We start from the raw sequence: 22,118 nt of genomic DNA, 5'->3' as shown, positions 1-22,118 counted from the left end.
TATCATACTTTTTTTATATTTTAAGTCACTTCTGTGTATAGTTTAGCTGTGCGTTTTATTTATTTCATATATTTTATAACAATAGTTGTTAATTTTTTGTTTCATTATTATTGTTGTAGTTGTTGTTATTATAGACTTTATTTGTAACCATTTTGAATTGCAAGGTGTTTTTTCAATGTCTGTTTTGGGGTTTGACACAATCGTTGAAAACCACAAAAACCCTATAAACAAATAACAAAAAAATGTGCAGCAGCCACAGCCAACTACTACATTTTTCTTAACCCATTTTTTTATTGTTAAATTATTAATAATCATAAATTTCCGTTGAATTTATTGGTGCAGTTCATAATTCAAGGAAGTTATTTGGTTTCTGTTTACAGTCTGATCCTGTCTATAGTCTTGTCAGAAAATCTAATATACAGTCTAGTTTATAGTCTAGTCTATAGTCTACTATACAATCTTGTTTCTATAGTCTAGTCTATAGTCTCGTTTATAGTCAAATCTACAGTCTAGTCTATAATCTAGTCTATAGTCTAGTCTATAGTCTAGTCTATAATCTAGTCTATAGTCTAGTCTGTAGTCTAGTCTATAGTCTAGTCTATAGTCTAGTCTATAGTCTAGTCTATAGTCTAGTCTATAGTCTAGTCTATAGTCTAGTCTATAGTCTAGTCTATAGTATAGTCTATAGTCTAGTCTATAGTCTAGTCTATAGTCTAGTCTATAGTCTAGTATATAGTATAGTATATAGTCTAGTCTATAGTCTAGTCTATAGTTTAGTCTATAGTCTAGTCTCTAGTCTAGTTTATAGCCTAGTCTATTGTCTAGTCTATAGTTTAGTCTATAGTCTAGGCTATAGTATAATCTATTGTCTAGTTTATAGTCAAGTCTATAGTCTAGTCTGAGGTTTAGTCTATAGTCTAGTCTATAGTCTAGTCTATAGTCTAGTCTATAGTCTAGTCTATAGTCTAGTTTATAGTCTAGTTTATAGTCTAGTTTATAGTCTAGCCTATAGTCTAGTCTATAGTCTAGTCTATAGTCTAGCTATAGTCTAGTCTATAGTCTAGTCTATAGTCTAGTCTATAGTCTAGTCTTTAGTCTAGTCTATAGTCTAGTCTGTAGTCTAGTCTATAGTTTAGTCGAGTCTATAGTCTAGTCTATAGTTTAGTCTATAGTCTAGTCTGTAGTGTAGTCTATAGTCTACTCTATTCTAGCCTATAGTCTAGTCCAGGGACTAGTCTATAGTGTAGTCTATAATTTAGTCTATAGTCTAGTCTGTGGTCTAATCTAGGGTCTACTCGATATTATAGTCTATATTCACAATTGTATATAATTATCTTTTTCCACCTCCAAAAAGTGATCAATTTATTTAACTTTCATCATTCATCTGCTCTATTATCGTTCTCACTATCTCTCTCTTGCTATTCATAGCTCTCATCATATCTATTGTTTTCATATCATTTACCTCTACATTAAAAATGTTGTTGTTTTAGCTATTTTTTTTTCAATTAATATGATCTAAATTCAGTGTTAACAATTTAGCGTGTTAAAACATAAAACAATAACAATGATAACTAGCTAAATTTCCAAGAGCAGCAATATGTTCTCTTCATAAAACGGTTTAAGTTGTCTATTCTTTGCTTTAACACATTAGCCATATATTTCTAAATGCTCTATTGTGAATTATTACATTTTCCCGTCAAACCTTTTAGACATCACTAACTCTATCTGTACTTATTAAAGTAAAGCAAGAAGTAGACATTAACAACATCAGAAATTCTACATTATTAAATCATCACACAATAAATACAATTTACATTATTTTTGAGTTCTCTGTATTTAGACCGTATTCAGTTAACATACAACAACAATAAGAAAAAAACAACAACTAACAACACATTCAATGTTATTTTTGCTGTCTTGTTCAGCAAAAAGATATCAAATTACACCCTCCAGAGAGTACGAGAAATACAACGATAATTATCATAACAATGGTGTATATTGAAAAGAAGAAGCAGAAGCAAAAAATTATAAAAAAAGCAATACTAAAGTGAACATTCTAATGATGTAAAAAAATGAACCAAATAATGAATAAAACAAAATTATATAACGTTTTTTCTTTTTTTTTTTTTTTTTGAAAACAACAAAGAAAAGGCAAATAGAAATAGATTTAGAACGCAATAGGAGATTTTTCTAGAATCTAGGAAAATAAAATTTAAAAGAATTTTAAGGTGTTTAATTAGAAGTTTCACTAAAAAGTAGTAGAAATTGAAAGAATTTGGAGAAAGGTGTTAAAACTTCATGTCTGTAGTCATGTCTATAGTCTACTCTATAGTCCAGACTACAGTTCTAACTATGATCTAGTATATAGTACAGTGTATAGTTCTAACTATAGTCTAGTCTATAGTTTTTACAATAGTGTAGTCTATAGTATTGACTATAGTCTTAACTTAGTATAGCCTATAGTCTCGACTATGGTCTAGAATATAGTGCTGATTATGGTCTAGTCTATAGTCTAGTCTAGCCTATAGTTCTTAAAATAGTCTAGTCTATAATATTGACTATAGCCCCAACTTAGTCTAGTCTATATTCCCGAGATGTTCTAGTATATACTGATTATGGTCTAGTCTATTGTCTTGGCTCTGGTTTAATCTATAGCCATACCTATAGTCTAGTACTAGTACTACTATATACTATATAGTCCTGACTATAGTCTAGTCTATAGTCCTGACTATAGTCTAGTCTATAGTCCTGACTATAGTCTAGTTTATAGTCTAGTCTATATTCCTGACTATAGTCTAGTCTATATTCCTGACTATAGTCTAGTCTATATTCCTGACTATAGTCTATAGTCCTGACTATAGTCTAGTCTATAGTCCTGACTATAGTCTAGTCTATAGTCCTGACTATAGTCTAGTCTAAAGTCCTGACTATAGTCTAGTCTATAGTCCTGACTATAGTCTAGTCTATAGTCCTGACTATAGTCTAGTCTATAGTCCTGACTATAGTCTAGTCCATAGTCCTGACTATAGTCTAGTCTATAGTCCTGACTATAGTCTAGTCTATAGTCCTGACTATAGACAAATCTATAGTCTAATCTAGTCTGTGTTCCTTAATATAGTCAAGCCTTTAGTTCTTACAATAATCTAGTCTATAGTCCTAACTTTAGTCTATAGTCCTAACTATAGTCTGAAATAGTGTAGTGTATAGTCCTGATGATAGTCTTGTCTTGTCTATAGTCTAGTTTTTAGTACTGACTATGGTCTAGTCTTTTATTCTGCCTACAGTCCTGACTATAGTCCAGACTACAGTCCAAACTATAGTCCAGACTATAGTCCAAACTATAGTCCAAACTATAGTCCAAACTATAGTCCAAACTATAGTCCAGACTATAGTCCAAACTATAGTCCAGGCTATAGTCCAAACAATAGTCCAGGCTATAGTCCAAACTATAGTCCAGACGATAGTCCAAACTATAGTCTTGACTGTAGTCCAATCTACGGTTTTTCAGCACACCACTAGCTGTCACTTTGACAATTGACAGCTTTTTTAAAATGTAATTTCTTTTTTTCTAAATTCTCTAACAGCACTTTAAAGTAAATTTATATTTCCTTAAAAAAACAACAACTACTCCGACTCAAACAACTTTAGATTTAATTCAGTCTTTTTCTTATTTGACACTTATCTTTGGTAAAATCTTAACTGTCATTTTAGCTCCAAAAAAATTCTTCATTGGTGGTCATTTTTTTCGAATTAAACATTTTAGAGTTCCTTTTGTTTTAAGTTTACATTTATATCTTTAATTCTTTATAATTATTATTACTGTTTAAGCATCAGATTTCCTCCAAATAAAAAATATGAAGGAAAAATAAGAGAGAAAAAACAAAACTTAAAAATATAAACAAGTTGAAGTCTTATCATATTACGGGATTATGTTTTGTTAATATTTCTTCTTCTTCGTGTGGCCCTGCATTTATAAACAAATAAACATAAATAATGAAATGATTTCTATTGTTTTTTTCTTCAATTTCATAGTATAATTTTTTTTTTAAGAAATGTGATATTTTTTGTTTGTAGTATTTTTCAATGGCTGGATATAACGGTAGTTGGTGTAAAAGAAAAATTGTATAATAAAAGTTTGTTTTTGTGTTCGTAAGCAATAAGAGCAAAAATGCCGACGGAAAAATTTTTTTTAAATTTTAATGATAATTAGAGTTTAATTTTTCCTTGGAAACCATAATCTGTATTAATTTCTATAAAAATTTTAATATTTTTTATTTTTTTTTCATTTAATTACAAATTTGTGCAATTTTTAGCGTTTACTATAAAGTTTAATGTTGGCCACACTGTTTATTTGATAAACATACAGTTTACCGTTATAACATAACATGACAAATGTAAAACATAAACAATGAAGTTGCCACACTATAACCTCATAACTTTATAGTGTTACCAATGTTTTTGTTTTATATTTATGTTAAAGATTAAATAAAAATCCTTTACAATTACTTTTAATTATAATTTTATAAAGAATTTCCCTATTATCTCTTATAACTTCCATTTTTCAATGAATTTTTCCTCATTTTCTTATACTAAATACCACCTTTCACTTCCTTGGCCAATAACTCTCTTAATGAAAAGTTTTTTTTATTTTTTCTTAATTTTTTATTTTAAATTCCATATTAAGTCTGTTGTTAGTAACTGAAGCTTGTTATAGCTATTTTGTGTTTTTCTTCTTCTCTCTCTCTTCATAATAACATTTCAAAAAGATTTCGTTTTTTATAAGGCTTCTTTCGTTTTATTTTTTTTTTTTCAGAAAAAAAACCTACAAAATAACAACAAAAACTACATAAACATTTTATGGGCAGCACTCTAATAAAATCAAGTTGAAGTTCATGGTGTGAGCTTAAGTGTCGTAAGCCGATTTATATTAACTATATAAAAAAAGTTAAAAGGAAAACAACTATAAAGCAACATAAAAAAATGTAAAAGTCATTTTGAAATTGTGGTGAAAAAAAAAAACAACGACAACAAATGTTTTAAATATGAGGACTTCTTTTTGTCATGTTTCTGCTGTTTATGGTAAGTCAAACTGTCTTTTATTTTGTCATTTAATAGTTAATATTATTATGAAATTATTATATTTAGCTAAGTTTCATATTTTTGATGTAAATTGTTATACAAAACGTTGGCATCACTGTCAATATTTGAAAAATAATGCATGGCAACATTACCGTTGTGATTTAGGCTTAGCACCACTTCTTTGTCTGGACTATAGAATAGTTTATAGTCTGGACTATAGAATAGTCTATACTCTGGACTATAGAACAGTCTATACTCTGGACTATAGAATATTCTATACTCTGGACTATAGAATAGTCTATACTCTGGACTATAGAATAGTCTATAGTCTGGACTATAGAATAGTCTATAGTCTGGACTATAGAATAGTCTATAGTTTGGACTATAGAATAGTTTATAGAATAGTCTATAGTCTGGACTATAGATTAGTTTATAGAATAGTCTAGTCTGGACTATAGATTAGTCTATACTCTGGACTATAGAATAGTCTATACTCTGGACCATAGAATATTCTATACTCTGGACTATAGAATATTCTATTCTCTGGACTATAGAATAGTCTATACCCTGGACTATAGAATAGTCTATACCCTGGACTATAGAATAGTCTATATTCTGGACTATAGAATAGCCTATAGTCTGGACTATAGAATAGTCTATAGTCTGGACTATAGAATAGTCTATAGTCTTGACTATAGAATAGTCTATAGTCTTGACTATAGAATAGTATATAGTCTTGACTATAGAATAGTATATAGTCTGGGCTATAGAATAGTCGAAAGTCTGAGTCTAAGACTATATTCTGAAGTCTGAACAATAGTCTATAGTCTGGACTGTAGAATAGTCTAAAGTAGTAAGTCTATAGTCTGGACTATGGAATAGTCAATAGTCTGGACTACAGAATAGTCTATAGTCTGGACTATAGAATAGTCTACAGTCTGAAGTAGAGAATAGTCTATAGTCTGGACAATAGTATAGTCCGTAGTCTGTACTATAAAATAGTCTATAGTTTGAGCTATAAAATAGTCTATAGTCTGAACTAGAGTGTAGTTTATAGTCTATCAAAATGTTTAGTTAACTTCATAATACCGCTAAGTTTTTTAAACTATATAATATCTTTGTTTACTTTGTAATATTGCTCATTTTTCTTGCCGTTTCGTATCATTTGTAAGGGCTTCTTTGGCAGGCAGTTCACATTTTTTTGGTTTTATAGTTTTTTTCCCCCGTTCACAATTCAACAAAGTATTCATCTACATTCATTTATCCACAAAGTAGAGGGGCCTCCTCACTAAATCGGTCGCTCATACGCACACATTTGGGTACAAACATACATATGGAACAAACAAACAAACTATGATGATGATGGCCCAAAAACCATTCATTATATTAAAAATGTGAATGCAAAATTTATCAAAACAAAGCAAAAAAAATTAAGAATTTTGTCATGGCTTTTTTTAAAGAAAGAAAATCTCTTCATACGAAGGCAGTGAGGATTCATCGTCATCATTATTCCATAAAACAGTTTTATAAAAGAATTAAATGTTTAATTTGTTTAACTAAAGATGTTATGTTACCATATATACATATATAAAGAAATTACTTTAGTATGGCATCTTTGTTTTATTGTCAAAATTATGTTTTTGTATTTTCTTGATTAGATTCGCTTAAAAGTCTGGCATTCTTGTTTTTATACCACTACTTTTGCTTTTCATTATGCTTCTTCTTATGCTTAGAATTGCTGTGTCTTTGTTGTTGTTGTTGCTCACTTTGTTTACCATACATGTATGGCACTACTGCTGCTGCTGCCTGACTGCCTTCATTTGTGGAGTTTTATGGTTGGGTGGCGGGTATTTTATGAAAGTATCAAATTACCTTATATTCTTTTTCTTGTTGGTTTAAGTTTTTTTGTTGTGTTGTCTACAACAACATCGACAATAAAACGAGAACATTACAAAATTGTGCGTGTGTTTTGTTTGTTTTGTTTTTGGTTCTGCTTTTATTTATGTATTTCTCTCTATTTTATTTTTCCGTAAAATATTTGTTTAATTTTTATTTGTTGTTGCCGTTTTTACTTTGCTTATATTTTGTTTGTTTGCCTTTTTTCCATGTTGCCTTATGGCTTTATTCCATTTTGTTCAATGTCCTCCACCAATAGTTTGACACAATATTAAAACACTCCTTCTTGGGCGCAGTGTAAATTAAACATTATTGTAGTTGTAACACCTTTTAAAGTCGTTTTAAAGGGAAGGTTCGGATAATATATCTTTAAGGCAAAAGGCAGATGTCTGCAATCTTAACTATAGGTTAAAAATCGGACTAGAAGATAGATTAAAAAGTTAAGATGAAAGACTACTGTAATCCATACTAGATTACAGTTCAGATTATAGGTTAAACTATAGCCTAGACTTAAGACTAAACTTTAGGTCAGCATCGACCGTGGGCTAATCTATAGTCCGTGATATAGACTCAGTTATGGACCAGCGTAGGGACTAAACTATTGTGCAGTCTTTAGACTAAACTATGTCAATACTATACTACAGACTATAAACTGAACTATAGTCCGAACTATGTACTAAAGACAAGGCTATAGACTGAACAATAGTCTAGACTATAAACTAAACTACAGACTCTACAATAGGCTTATCTATAGGCCATAATATGAACCTGACTATAAACTAAATTGTAGTCCACACTTTAGACCAGACCAGCCCGTACTGTGGACTAAACTATATTCCAGATTAAAGACCAAACTTTTATACAGTTTATAAACTAAAGTATACTACAGACTATAAACTGTCTAGACTATGGACTAAAGTCAAGCCTATAGACTGATCAATAGTCTAGACTATAAACTAAACTACTGTATCAACCATGGGCTGATCTGTAGGCCACACTATAGACTTGAATATAGACTAAATTATAGTTCGGACTATAGACTAAACTATAGTCCAGATAGTAGACCAACTTTTGTACAGTTTATAGATATAACTAGAAAACACTTTAGAGATCCTCATGGATCAAAGTTTACTAAAGACAAAGGCTATAGTCCAGATTGTAGATCGACTTTTGTACAGTCTACAGATATAACTATAACTAGAGAACAGTGCAGAGGATTCCATGGACCAAAGTTTACTAAAGATAAAGCTGTAGACAAGTCTAAAGATTAAACTGTAGTTCAGACTATAGTTTAAATTATAGTCCCGACTATAGACAACACTATTGTACAGTCTACACACTAAACTATAGTCCAGACTTTAAACTAAAGTAAAAGCCAAACTAAACTTTAGTCCAGACGATTGACTAAACCATAATTCAAATGATAAACCAAACTATAGTCCAGATCCAACTACATTCCATTTTATGGACGAAATTCTATAGACTATAGTCGACTGCTGTTTAATACAGTTTGTTAACTATCACACTGTAAGCTTAACACCCAATACCCTGTTATAAATTATGCTCAAACACCTTCACCTTGCTTGGCATGTCAAGTTAACACATCTTTATTGACAATCTTCATATGATTTTTATAGTTATTTTTCTTAAAGAAAATTAATGTTAAAACTAATTTTTATTGAAATGAAAAAACCATTTAATCACTTGTAAAAATTTTAAAACATTTTTTTACTAAAATAAATCTAATCACTAAATCTTACACAAATCTTGTCTATTTTTTCTTAAGACGTTTTTTTTTTTTTTGAAAACAAATTTTTTCTTGTTTTTTTTTTCTTACACAGTTTTAATTGAAATTTATGTTTTGAACAAGATTTGATGACAGTTTTTTTTAAGAGCAGAACAACAACAATAATGTTTGTAGCTTGAGTGTTACAACAATAAAAAATTGTATAGAAAAACATGTTGTTTTGTTGTTATCTGTGCAGTCATCTGTTTAAAAACAGATTTCAGATTAAAAGGTTGTCTTGTTCGATTTTCTTTCAAAATGAAATTAAAAAAAAATTTTTTTTTAGGTTTTATTCTATTAGTTTGTAAGGTGTTTTAAATGGAACTATGGTTTAACATACATAAAAATTAAAAAGCTATAAAAATTAAATAAATTAAAATTCTATAGAATTTCGATAAATTTTAATAATAAAAAAAAACAAAAATTTAAGTTTAATAGGAAATTCTAACCTAAAAATTTGTTTTTGATTAAAAAAAAACAAACTGTTTTGTTTTAATTATTCAAAATTTCTTTAATTATTTGCCAAAAAAAACACCAACCGGTTTTTTTATTCATCTCAAATCAATCTTTAAATTTTCAAGCAACTGTCAAATTATATATTCAAATATTATGCAAAATTTTATTTTAAAAATTCAGTTTTTATTAACAATTAAAGTTTGTTCATAAATAAATGTCCATTAAAACTGTCATGGAAATGTTAATTTACTTGTAATAATAGACGTTATAAATTAATGTCTCTTAGGCCAGACAATATTAAACACTTGTTGTTGCTCTACATTTTCATAAAAAAATTCTAATCTATTTAAAAATTCATTAATAAAAACTTTTCTCACAATTTCCCCATAAGCCCAACTGTCTATAAGTCTGTCTGTCTCTAGTAATAAATATGTTTTTGTCTGTTAAATATAAACAATTTGTTTGTATTGTTTTCGAAAATATATATACAAAAAAAACTACTGACTCATAATCTGTTAAAGATCATCTGTATGTGTTAAAAATTGTGTAAAAAACAGGCTTTAAATGTTTTTTGTTTTTTCTTTCTCTCTTAAAAGCTCCATATGTGTGTCTTATGGCTGTCTCTGCTAATTTACAATTATCCATGATTGTAACGATAACCATAGCAGCAGTAAACATTTAAAACTGCCACTCTATAGTGTGTTTTTGAAAAGTTCTAAAAAAAAGCCAACCAAATCATAACTTTACCCAATAAATATATTTATAAAACAATTAATAAATCCCAGCTGTGCAATTTTGTTTACATTTACATTACATTATGTTAAGTGTTGTCTATATATATATGACATAAACAAGTTTTTGGTTCGTCCAATAGACAAAGCTTTAGTCTAGATTAGGGACAAGATATAGTTTGGATTATACTAGCTATAGTGTGGACTAAAGACAAAACTATAGTCTGGACTATAGACAAGACTATAGTCTGGACTATAGACAAGTCTATAGTCTGCACTACAGACAAGACTATAGTCTAGACTATAGACAAGACTATAGTGTGGACTTTAAACAAGACTATAGTCTTGACAATAGACAAGACTATAGTCTTGACAATAGACAAGACTATAGTCTTGACAATAGACAAGACTATAGTCTTGACAATAGACAAGACTTTAGTCTGGAAAATAGAGAAGACTATAGTCTGGACTATAGACAAGACTATGGTCTTGACTGTAGACAAGCCTATAGTGTGGACTATAGACAAGACTATAGCCTGGACTATATACAATACTATAGTCTGTACTGTATACAAGACTATAGTGTGGACAATAGACAAGACTATAGTCTGGACTATTGACAAGAATATAGTCAGTACTACAGACAAGACTATAGACAAGACTATAGTCTGGACTGTAGAGAAGACTATAGTGTGGACTATAGACAAGACTTTTGTCTTGGCAATAGACAAGACTATAGTCATGACAATAGACAAGACTATAGTCTGGACTGTAGACAAGACTATAGTCTGGACTATAGACAAGACTATAGTCTGGACTATAGACAAGACTATAGTCTTTACTATAGACAAGACTATAGTCTGGACTATAGACAAGACTATAGTCTTGACTATAGATAAGACTATAGCCTTAATTATAGACAAGACTATAGCCTGGACTATAGACAAGACTATAGCCTGGACTATAGACAAGACTATAGTCTGGACTATAGACAAAACTAAAATCTGGACAAGACTAAAGTCTGGACTATAGACAAGTCTTGAGTCTGTGATGATAATTATAAGAATTTGACAAGAACTTTTAGTATTTCACATAAATTTGCTTATTGGGTTATGAGGTTTACAATATGCTCTGTATGTTTTGTATTATAGTTGCATTTAAATTCGTAATAAAATGTTTTTTTTCAGTTTTTTTCCAGCTTAGTTTAAATCTTATGAGGGGGTTTTAGTCTGCGTCAGTTTGTCTGGTGACTTTAAAATGTGTCTTAAATCGTTTTGTGTGAATTAAATTTTTTTTAATACTAAATGTTTTTTTTTTACTGCATGTTTAAAATATATGTAGTTTTTAGTTTGGTTGAAGAAAAAACACAGAAAGAAAATTTTTGGAGGGGAAAAAAAGAAATTTTCCTTAAAACAATCTAATTGAGTTTGAGTAGCTTTAACGATTGTTCTTTAAAAGTCTATGTGATTAAAAATTAAAAATATTAATTCAGCATTATGTTTTGTGGTAAAGTGCAAAGATTTATGAAAAACACTCTAACGGTTTAGAAGTTACAATGGAATTTCTATTTGTTTACAATTTACTTTACAGTTTATTGGCTATTCACCAGGGGATGTTAAGCCATAGTGTAATTGATGGTTTAGTTAAGAAAACAGTGATGATAACACATTTTATTTGTTAGCTTTTTTTATAAGCTTTTTGCTGCTAGAATTCAGTTAGTTTTTTAAACCTTTTTCTTGCAGTGTTAGAGTGGCGCGACAAGTCGTTTTTTGTTCCAACATTTTATTGCATTTTTTCTTGTAGTTTTTTTTTGTTTCTGCTACAAGTTTCATTACAAATTGTTTCGTGTGCGCTTAAATGTTTCTTTTTAGGATTTTTAACTACTTTGTTTGTGACCAGTTTGTTGTTGTTTTTTTTTAGAGGTATGTTTTGTCACTTAAGCGATTTTTATCTTGTTAAACCTTTTTGTCTGCATTTTCGCGCAGTTAAATGTGTATTAAAATTATATTGGAATTTTATGGCGATTAATTGTTGCGGGTTGCTGTTAAGCGATAGATGTTAAGACTAAGTAATATAGGCAAAAAACAAAAGGAATTTAACAAAAAACTACTTAATAAGAGAAAATTTAAATAGATTTTAAAGAAATTTTATTGAGAGTGTGTAACTGTCAAATGAAATGTAAACAAAATTGTAAAACAGCTGATTTGTGTTATCAATTAGTAGTGTATAAGTAAAAAGTTTTTCTAGAATAAAGGTCTTTGTCCCTTTTTCGTCTTTTTTGTTTGCATTCTCTTAAAAAAAAATCTTTTCTTTCAAACACAATGTTTAACCAAACCTTTTTATGTTTTTCAACAAATTATTTCCTTTTCAATAACTTTTTTGTATAAAATTTATTAAAAACTTATCTTTTGTCTTAAACTCAGACCACCCACATGTCATAATTCTAGTGGAAAGTTTAAATAAAATCTTCTTGTTGTTTATATAAATTAAAAGTGACACAAATAAGTTTTTCAACTTAATTTTAATGTTTATTATTTTATCTTTAGTTTATCTTAATTTTTGCTTGATTAAAAAAAAAAAAATTCATATATGACATACTTGTCACTTTTTTTCTTCTTGGTTTAGTTTTAAACTTGTCCTTGGATTTTTTGGTGTGGAACAGTTGAGTTTAAAAAAAATCCACAAAAAAACTGTTTCTTAAAGTTTTTTTTGTAATTTTTCAAAAAAAGGTCTTCTTTATCATCAACTCTATTGATTATCTTTTGCGTTTTTTTGTTTTTGCTTTTTTTCTTTTCTATATGAAATTTGATATCTTTGTTTGGTCTCTTCTTTATATTTTTTTAATTTTTGTTTATTATTTTATATTTTTCTTTGTATTTTCAATGTGTTTTCAATAAAAGACCTCAGATTCTTTGAATACAACAAAAAAAATCATACATAACTCAATTCAAAGTAAATTTTGAATTAAAAAAATCAATAAGAATTTCTTATTTTAAGCCTAATTTGTAAAAAAAAATATTTAAAACTACTCTTTATGTTAAAACATTGCGGAATTCATTTATGTCATTGTACTTTTGTTTAGATTTGTTTGTTAACTTGTCTTGACAACTACACTCGTTTTGATAAATTTCAACTAAAGTTTTTTTAATTCAGGAGAAATTCTTATTAATAGAGATAGAGAGAGAGCGATAGTTAGTTTAACTTAAAAAGATTAGAAAGTTATGGATAAGGTAGTAGGCAGGTCTATAATCCTCACTATATACTATAGAGAAATCTTTAATACAGACTATAACCAAGACTTCTAGATCATAAACAAGACATCAGACTATATATTTTAATTGAGACTCTAGACAAGCCTGGGGTCTAGACTAGAACTATATTATAGTCTAGATTATGAATAAGACTAGAGGCCAGACTATAGGCAATACTTTAGACTAATTTATAGACCGGTTCAAATTCCTAACTGAATTTTTAATTCAAACTATAAACAAGACTTTAGATCAGACTATAGGCTTTAATCCAACCTAGACTTTAGTTTATACTATAGAATGATTTATAGACTAGATTATAGTCCAGACTTTAGACTAAACTATATTCTAGACTATAGACAAGATTTTAGTGAAGTCCAGACTATAGGCAAGTCTTAAATTTACACTATAGACCAGATTATAGTTCAGACTATTGACTGGATTATAGTCCAAACTATAGGCCAGTCTATAGACAAAACTATAGTCTAGACTATAGACATGATTTCAGTGAAGACTATAGACATGATTAGGTTATAGTTAAGTCTAAAAGAAAAACTATAGTCAAGGCTATAGTTTTTACTAAACACTATAGTTAAGATTTTAGTATAAATTATAAACTTAAGACCGGACTATAGACAAGACATTAGTTCAGGTTATAGACAAGACTTAAGTACAAACTATAGACAAGACTACTGATAAGATTTTACTTAAGACAATAGGGAAGACTTTAGTCCAGACTAATAGGTCTTACATCAAGAATATAGACAAAACATTAGTCCCGATTATAGTCGAGAATAAAGACAAGGTTTTTGTATAGGCTATAGATAAGACTTTAGTATGAACTATAGACAAGACATTAGTTCAGGTTATAGACAAGACTTAAGTCCAAACTATAGACAAGACTACTGATAAGATTTTACTTAAGACAATAGGGAAGACTTTAGTCCAGACTAATAGGCCTTACATCAAGAATATAGACAAAACGTTAGTCTAGATTATAGTCGAGAATAAAGACAAAGTTTTTGTATAGGCTATAGACAAGACTTTAGTATGAACTATAATCAAGATACTACTGACAAGATTTTACTCAAGACAATAGACAAGACTTTAGTCCAGATTATAGACATTAGTCCAAACTATTAACAGGCCTTTAATCAAGACTAAAGGTAAAACGTTAGTCTACATCATAGTCCAGAATAAAGACAAGGTTCTTGTATAGGCTATAGATATGACTTTAGTATAAACTATACTTAAGAAACCATAGTCAAGATAGTATAGTAGCAACTTTAGACCAGACTTTACCAAGACATTAGTTTAGACAAGGCTTAAGTTCAAACTATAGACAATAATTTAGTCTAGACTACAGACAAGATTTTAGTCCTGTTTATGGAAAAGATAATGAACAGTTCTTTAACTTTATAGACTATAGAGAAAACTTAAGTCCAAATTATAGACAAGACATTAGACCAGATAGACACGACTGTAGTCTAGACTTAAGATAAAACTATAGCCCAGAGTTTAAACTATAAAAAGAACTTTAGTCCAGACTATAGGCCTAACTATATACTAATAGACAAAACGATAGTCCATGATATAAACCAGACTTTAAGTCAGACCATAGACAAGACTATAGGCAAGACTTTAAGTCCATATTATGCACAAGACTATAAATATAACTTAAAACTTGACTTTAGGGCAGATTTTAGAAAATACCTCAGCCCAGAGTATAGACTAGACTTTACTCTATACTATAAACAAGACTGTGATCTAAGCTATAGACTGGACTATAACTCAGTCTATAAACAAGACATTAGTCTAAACTATTAACTTCAAAATATACCAATCATTGAACATCCTATCAACAAAACAGCAAAAAGGATTGTCAACACAAACACTCTGTTGTGTTTTTAATTGTTATGTAAACAAATAACATATGATTGCAGGGCTGTATGATTATACATTCTACCATTTGTTTGGTTTACATTTTCCCTTTTAAACTCTTGACTTTTTTGTTTAAGTCGTTTAGTATGGCGCTTAATAGAAAATTGAGTTTTAATTTAAAATAAACATATAGGGAAAGCATGTGTGCAAGGAATTCTTTTTTTTTTTTTTTTTTTGCTAGAACTAAATAAATAAACAAACTGTTTATTATATTAAGAGAGAGAGAGATAGAGATCCTTTAAGGCGGAAACTATTAAAGACTGAAAAACAGCTGGGTAATAAAAAGAACTAAATAAATATTTAAAGAGTTATTAAGAAAACACATAGTTTTTTGGAATATATATTTTTTTTAATAAAACACTTAAAAAACACTTTAAATTTTATTAAATACTGAAAAACATTGTCTTAATATGTAAAAGATTTTTCAAAATTAAACATATTTATTTAAACTGACCAAACATGTGTTTTGGTTTGGTGTTGAAATTAATTAAAAATTTGTTTTTTTTTTCTTTTTAGAAATTATGTTTAATTATGTTTTGTATTAATATTTTATAAAATTTTTGTTAAAAGTTGTAATGTTAATGTTTAACATTAATTCATACTATAGTTCAAACTATAGACTTAATACCAAACAAAAGACAAGACGATAGTCCAGGCTATAAACAAGACTATAGGCTAGACTTTCGTCCATATTATACACAATACTTTAGATACAACTTTAGAGAGACGTTGGATACATATTTATGCAAAATATATTGTAAAATTATTTAATTCTTCAATAGTTTATACATTAATGAAAAGTACACAAAATTTCCTATCTATTGATATATAATAAGTCTAACTTGGCTTTAACCTTCATATGATGTTTAAAACTCAAAACTGGGGTTATTTTGAAGCTGTTGATATTTAAAAGGCTTTAGTTTAAAGACTCCCTCTATAGGTCTACATGGTCTAAGGGACAATATCTAACATAAACTATACATCTTTTTTAATTCTAACAAGTTTTACTACAAACAGTTAATAATTTTCAGTTTTTGCCACTTTAAGCATGAGAAATAGCAACCCTGTCTTAGGCAAGTAAACAAACTGTCATTTTCTAAGGTTGCCATATGGAAAATGAATAAAATCGCTTTTTCTTTTCTCTTTCTACACTAATACTCTGTTTATTTTCTTTTAATTTGTCTATATTAATGACAAATAGCAACTCTGTCTTACGCAAGTAAACAAACTGTTATTTTCAAAGGTTGCCATATGGAAAATAAATAAAATCGCCTTTTCTTTTCTCTTTCTACACTAATACTCTGTTTATTTTCTTTTAATTTGTCTATATTAATGAAATAATTTCAAAAAAGTATTTACATTTCATTTTAAACAAATTTCTTCTTTATAATGCTTTTTTTAGCAAAATGTTTTGTCTCATTTATTTAGCTTTATAATATAAATATAAATTGTTTGTGTAAAATTTCCATGCAATATAAAGAAAACATTTTTTTGTTCAATTTCAAATTAAAGCCACCGCAAAAAAATATATTATATTTGAAAAAAAATACACAGAAAACCTTGACATATTTACTTTTTTTATAAAATATATATATTTTTCTTGTAAAATCATTAATTTTCACCTTGTTAAAAAATATTTCTCTTTGATAGCCAAAAATAAAATATATATATATATATATATATTTTAAATGCTTTTAATTTAAAACATTTAAAATATTTTATTTTTAAAAGCAAAAAAAAAAAAAATACCATCAACACAAAAAAAGATTAATTACCTTTACATTAGTTAGTGTGTATAACCTTTACCTTAACTAAACAATATTTTTTTTAAAATCTTTCTTTTAAATTTATTAGTTTATTTTAACATTTACTTACTCTTTATGTTCCGCTGCACGATCTCTTTGTCTTCGATTTTTGAACCAATTAGAAACCTGTAATATACGAAAAATAATATTGAAAATGATTAATGTTTAAAATTTTCAAAAATTCTTATTACAAAACTATATATTTGTTTAAAAAATTATAACAAATTTCATATTTCATTGAATATTTTAATGAGTTTGTAATGTCAAAATAATTGCTCTATTGTTTTGAAAGGAATCAGCGGTTTATAAATATTTATATTTCTGAAAATTTCATATTTCAAAACAAAATGTTAATGAGATTTTTGTGAATAGTGTTTTTGCAATTTTGAGATAATTTCAAAAAATTTTAAAAGAAAAGCAGACTAGATTATATACAAGACAATAACCTGGACTATATACTAGACTTTATACCAATCCATGGACCAAACTATAGTTCAGACTATAATTTGTCAGACTGTAACTTGACTTTGACTTTAGCCTAAACTATAGATCATAGTCCACACGGTAGAGTACCTTTAAGACTAGACTATAGTCTAGACTATGGGTCAGAATATAGACTATATTAGAGTAAATACAATAGACATGACTATAGGCTTTAAAATGGAACAGCACATAGATCAGACTACAGACTAGACAACAGACTTGATTATTGGTAAGATTATAATCCAGACCAAAATTCAAACTATAGACTAAACAATAGTAAATATTAAAGACTGCAGATGAGACTATAAACTAGCCTACAGACCAGACTGTAGACTAGGCTAAAGACTAGACCATAGTCTAGACTACAGACTAGATTACAGTCCTAACTGCAAAGTCGGCTATAGTTTATACAATAGACCAGACTATTGACTAGACTATAGACTAGACTATATACTAGACTATATACTAGACTGTAGACTAGACTATAGACTAGACTATAGATTAGACTAAAGACTAGACTATAGACTAAACTGACCAAAATTCAAACTATAGACTAAACAATAGTAAATATTAAAGACTGCAGATGAGACTATTAACTAGCCTACAGACCAGACTATAGACTAGGCTAAAGACTAGACAATAGTCTAGATTATAGACTAGATTACAGTCCTGACTGTAAAGTCGGCTATAGTTTATACAATAGACTAGACTATAGACTAGACTATAGACTAGACTAAAGACTAGACTATAGACTTGACTATAGACTAGACTATAGACTAGACTATAGACTAGACTATAGACTAGACTATAGACTAGACTATAGAGTAGACTATAGACAAGACTATAGACTAGACTATAGACTAGACTATAGACTAGACTATAGACTAGACTATAGACTAGACTATAGACTAGTCTACAGACTAGACTATCGACTATAGTCTAGACTATGGACTAGACTAAAGACTGGACTATAGACTAGACTATATACTAGATTATAGAATATATTATAGACTAGTGTATAGATTAGACTATAAACTAGATATAGACTAGATTATAGACTCGACTATAGACTAAACTACAGAATAGACCAGATTATAGACTAGACTATATACTAGACTTTAGACTAGTCTATAGACTAGAATATTGACTAGACTATAGTCTGAACTATATACTAGAATTTTGATTTTACTATAGACTAGACAAGACTAAAAACTAGTCTATAGACTAAACTATAGACTAGACTTTAGACTTGACTTTAGACTAGACTAAGGACTTGACTAAAAACTAGAATATAGTAAAGACTTTATATCAGGATATAGTCCAGGCTATATATACATATATAGTCGAACTATTAATTACACTGTAGACCAAACTATAGTGTCGACTATAGACCAGACTTTAGAACACACAACGGTCCAGACTATTGACAACAATAAAGTCCAGATTTAGAATGATACTATATACTATAGAAGGGACCGTAAATTATTCTAAAAAGATCAGACTATAGACTATTAAAAGACCACATTGTAAACAAGACTGTTCACTATAGTCTAGGTTAAAGTCTGGACTATAAACTAAATTATAAAACCGTGTATAGATAGTCTATACTTCAGAGTATACAGCAGATATTAGTCCAGACTATAACCTAGAATATAGATGAATATTTAGTCCAAATTCTAGACAAGACTAATAAAAAAACGTGCTACATGTTAAGTGTTCTTTGGTATTTAATGCCAGAAGTTTTTAAATAGTTTTATTGCACTTTTAGCGTTTTTTTAATAACCTTTGTTTGTTTTTGTCTAATAAACTCACCTGTGTTGTTGTCAGTCCCGTAGCCTCTGCTAGTTCACGTTTTTCACGCGGTGAGGGATAAGGATTGTGCGCATACCAGTCTCTTAAAACAGAACGAGATTTTTCCTAAAAATTGAACAGAATAATAAATGCTTATTAAAAAAAATATAACAAAATTTTTAGCAAACATTTTTTAATCAAATGAAACCTTTTGTTCAAACCCCCCAAAAAAAAATTGTTACAATAAAATCACAATTTTATAGCAAAATATATATTTAGCAAACCACCCCCCCTCATTTGAGTAAATGGTTAAAAACAGATTAAACACCCAGGAAACTTAAACATAAATAAAATTCCCATCATATAATGAAACTTTTTAACATTATTATCATGTGTGTAGAAAACTCAACCAAAAAAGAAATACAAAACATTACTATGATTTCTTTTAAAATGTTGCTGCTGGTTTGAAACTTTATTCACCCCTCTAAAGGTAAAAAAAAACAAAATATTTTTATGGGGATTCCTCTATAACAACAATAAAAAAAATTATGATAAAATAAACAAAATAACTTATAACTTACCTTAAAACAATAACTTGTTTCTTCACCATCCCAAATTGTGCGCGGCAGTGGAAATTTACGACGAACACGATATTTACCCACAGCACCTAATGGTCTTCCACGCAGTTTTTCGGCTTCCACATAATGAGCTGTTAAATTTATTAGAAAACAAAACAAAAAAATATTTTATATAAAATTAAACAAATAATAAATTTATATATTTTTTTATTTTTCGTTCTGTATTTCAATACTCACCTTTTAACCACAGCGCTTGCAATTTAGCATGATTGTGTGGTGAGAATTGATGATGTTCTAACAATCGATACAATTCTTTGTATTGACCGCGATGGAATGCAACAACGGCCTTGGCTTTTAGCACAGATTCGTTTAATTGCAATTTATCACATTGTGGCAATGACCATAGGAAACGGCCCAGTCTTTCAATATTACCAGCTTGTTGTAAAACCTAAAGAGCAAAAGAGAGACGGGGAGAGGGAGAAATTAATTGTTTCTTATTTTTACTTAATTACAAAATCTTAACTTTAGTTCAGACTACAGATCTGATTATAAACCAGACTACAGTCAACAGTTATTATCAGACTATAGTTCAGATTATAGACCTGGATATAGGATATAGTCTAAACTATAGATCATGCTAAAGATCAGACTATAAATCAGACTACTGATCAGACTATAAACCAGACAGTAATACAGATTATCGACCAGGCTATAGTCCAGACTGTTGTCCAGATAATAAACAGGAATATAGATCAGAATGTTTACCACACTATAAGTCAGAATAAAGACAAGATTACAGTCCAGACTTTTGGCTATACCATGGACCAAACTAACCTACAGACCAGATTATAGACTAATCTATATACTAGACTATAGACTAGAACATAGACTAGAATATAGACTAGACTATAGACTAGACTTTAGACTAGACTATAGACTAGACTATATACTAGACTATAGACTAGACTATAGACTAGACAATAGACTAGCCTATAGACTAGACTATAGACTAGACTATAGACTAGACTCTAGACTAGACAATAGACTAGACTATAGACTAGACTATAGACTAGACTATAGACTAGACTATAGACTAGACTATAGACTAGACTATAGACTAGACTATAGACTAGACTATAGACTAGACTATAGACTAGACAATAGACTAGACTATAGACTAGACAATAGACTAGACTATAGACTAGACTATAGACTAGACTATAGACTAGACTAGAAAATAGACTAGACTATATACTAGACTAGACTATATACTAGACTAGACTATAGACTAGACTATAGACTAGACTATAGACTAGGCTATAGACTAGATTATAGACTAGACTATAGACTAGACTATAGACTAGACTATAGACTAGACTATAGACTAGACTATAGACTAGACTATAGACTAGACTATAGACTAGACTATAGACTAGACTATAGACTAGACTATAGACTAGACTATAGACTAGACTATAGACTATCCTATAGACTAGACTATAGACTAGACTATAGACTAGACAATAGACTAGACTATAGACTAGACAATAGACTAGACTATAGACTAGACTATAGACTAGACTATAGACTAGACTAGAAAATAGACTAGACTATATACTAGACTAGACTATATACTAGACTAGACTATAGACTAGACTATAGACTAGACTATAGACTAGGCTATAGACTAGATTATAGACTAGACTATAGACTAGACTATAGACTAGACTATAGACTAGACTATAGACTAGACTATAGACTAGACTATAGACTAGACTATAGACTAGACTATAGACTAGACTATAGACTAGACTATAGACTAGACTATAGACTAGACTATAGACTATCCTATAGACTAGACTATAGACTAGACTATAGACTAGACTATAGACTAGACTATAGACTAGACTATAGACTCGACTATAGACTAGACTATAGACTAGTCTGTAGACTAGACTATAGACTAGACTATATACTAGACTATAGACTAGAATATAGACTAGACTATAGACTAGACTATAGACTAGACTATAGACTAGACTATAGACTAGACTATAGACTAGACTATAGACTAGACTATAGACTAGACTATAGACTAGACTAGACTATAGACTAGAATATAGACTTGACTATAGACTAGACTATAGACTAGACTATAGACTAGACTATAGACTAGACTATAGACTAGACTATAGACTAGACTATAGACTAGACTATAGACTAGACTATAGACTAGACTATAGACTAGACTATAGACTAGACTATAGACTAGACTATAGACTAGACTATAGACTAGACTATAGACTAGACTATAGACTAGACTA

General features: G+C 29.1%; 1 protein-coding gene across 1 annotated transcript in view; it reads right to left on the bottom strand.

Annotated features, from left to right (window-relative positions):
* LOC111688798 (protein sine oculis) overlaps positions 1-22,118 on the bottom strand; it is a 28,585-nt gene that overhangs the window by 5,734 nt on the left and 733 nt on the right. Inside the window, 4 exon segments of the mRNA XM_046953571.1 lie at positions 17,013-17,068; positions 19,238-19,342; positions 19,798-19,925; positions 20,032-20,242. Of these exon segments, the coding sequence (XP_046809527.1) occupies positions 17,013-17,068; positions 19,238-19,342; positions 19,798-19,925; positions 20,032-20,242 (500 nt within the window).

The sequence above is a fragment of the Lucilia cuprina genome, chromosome 6 (assembly GCF_022045245.1).
Source record: "Lucilia cuprina isolate Lc7/37 chromosome 6, ASM2204524v1, whole genome shotgun sequence".
NCBI classification, from domain to species: domain Eukaryota; kingdom Metazoa; phylum Arthropoda; class Insecta; order Diptera; family Calliphoridae; genus Lucilia; species Lucilia cuprina.
This window is presented reverse-complemented; position numbering and strand designations above follow the sequence as displayed.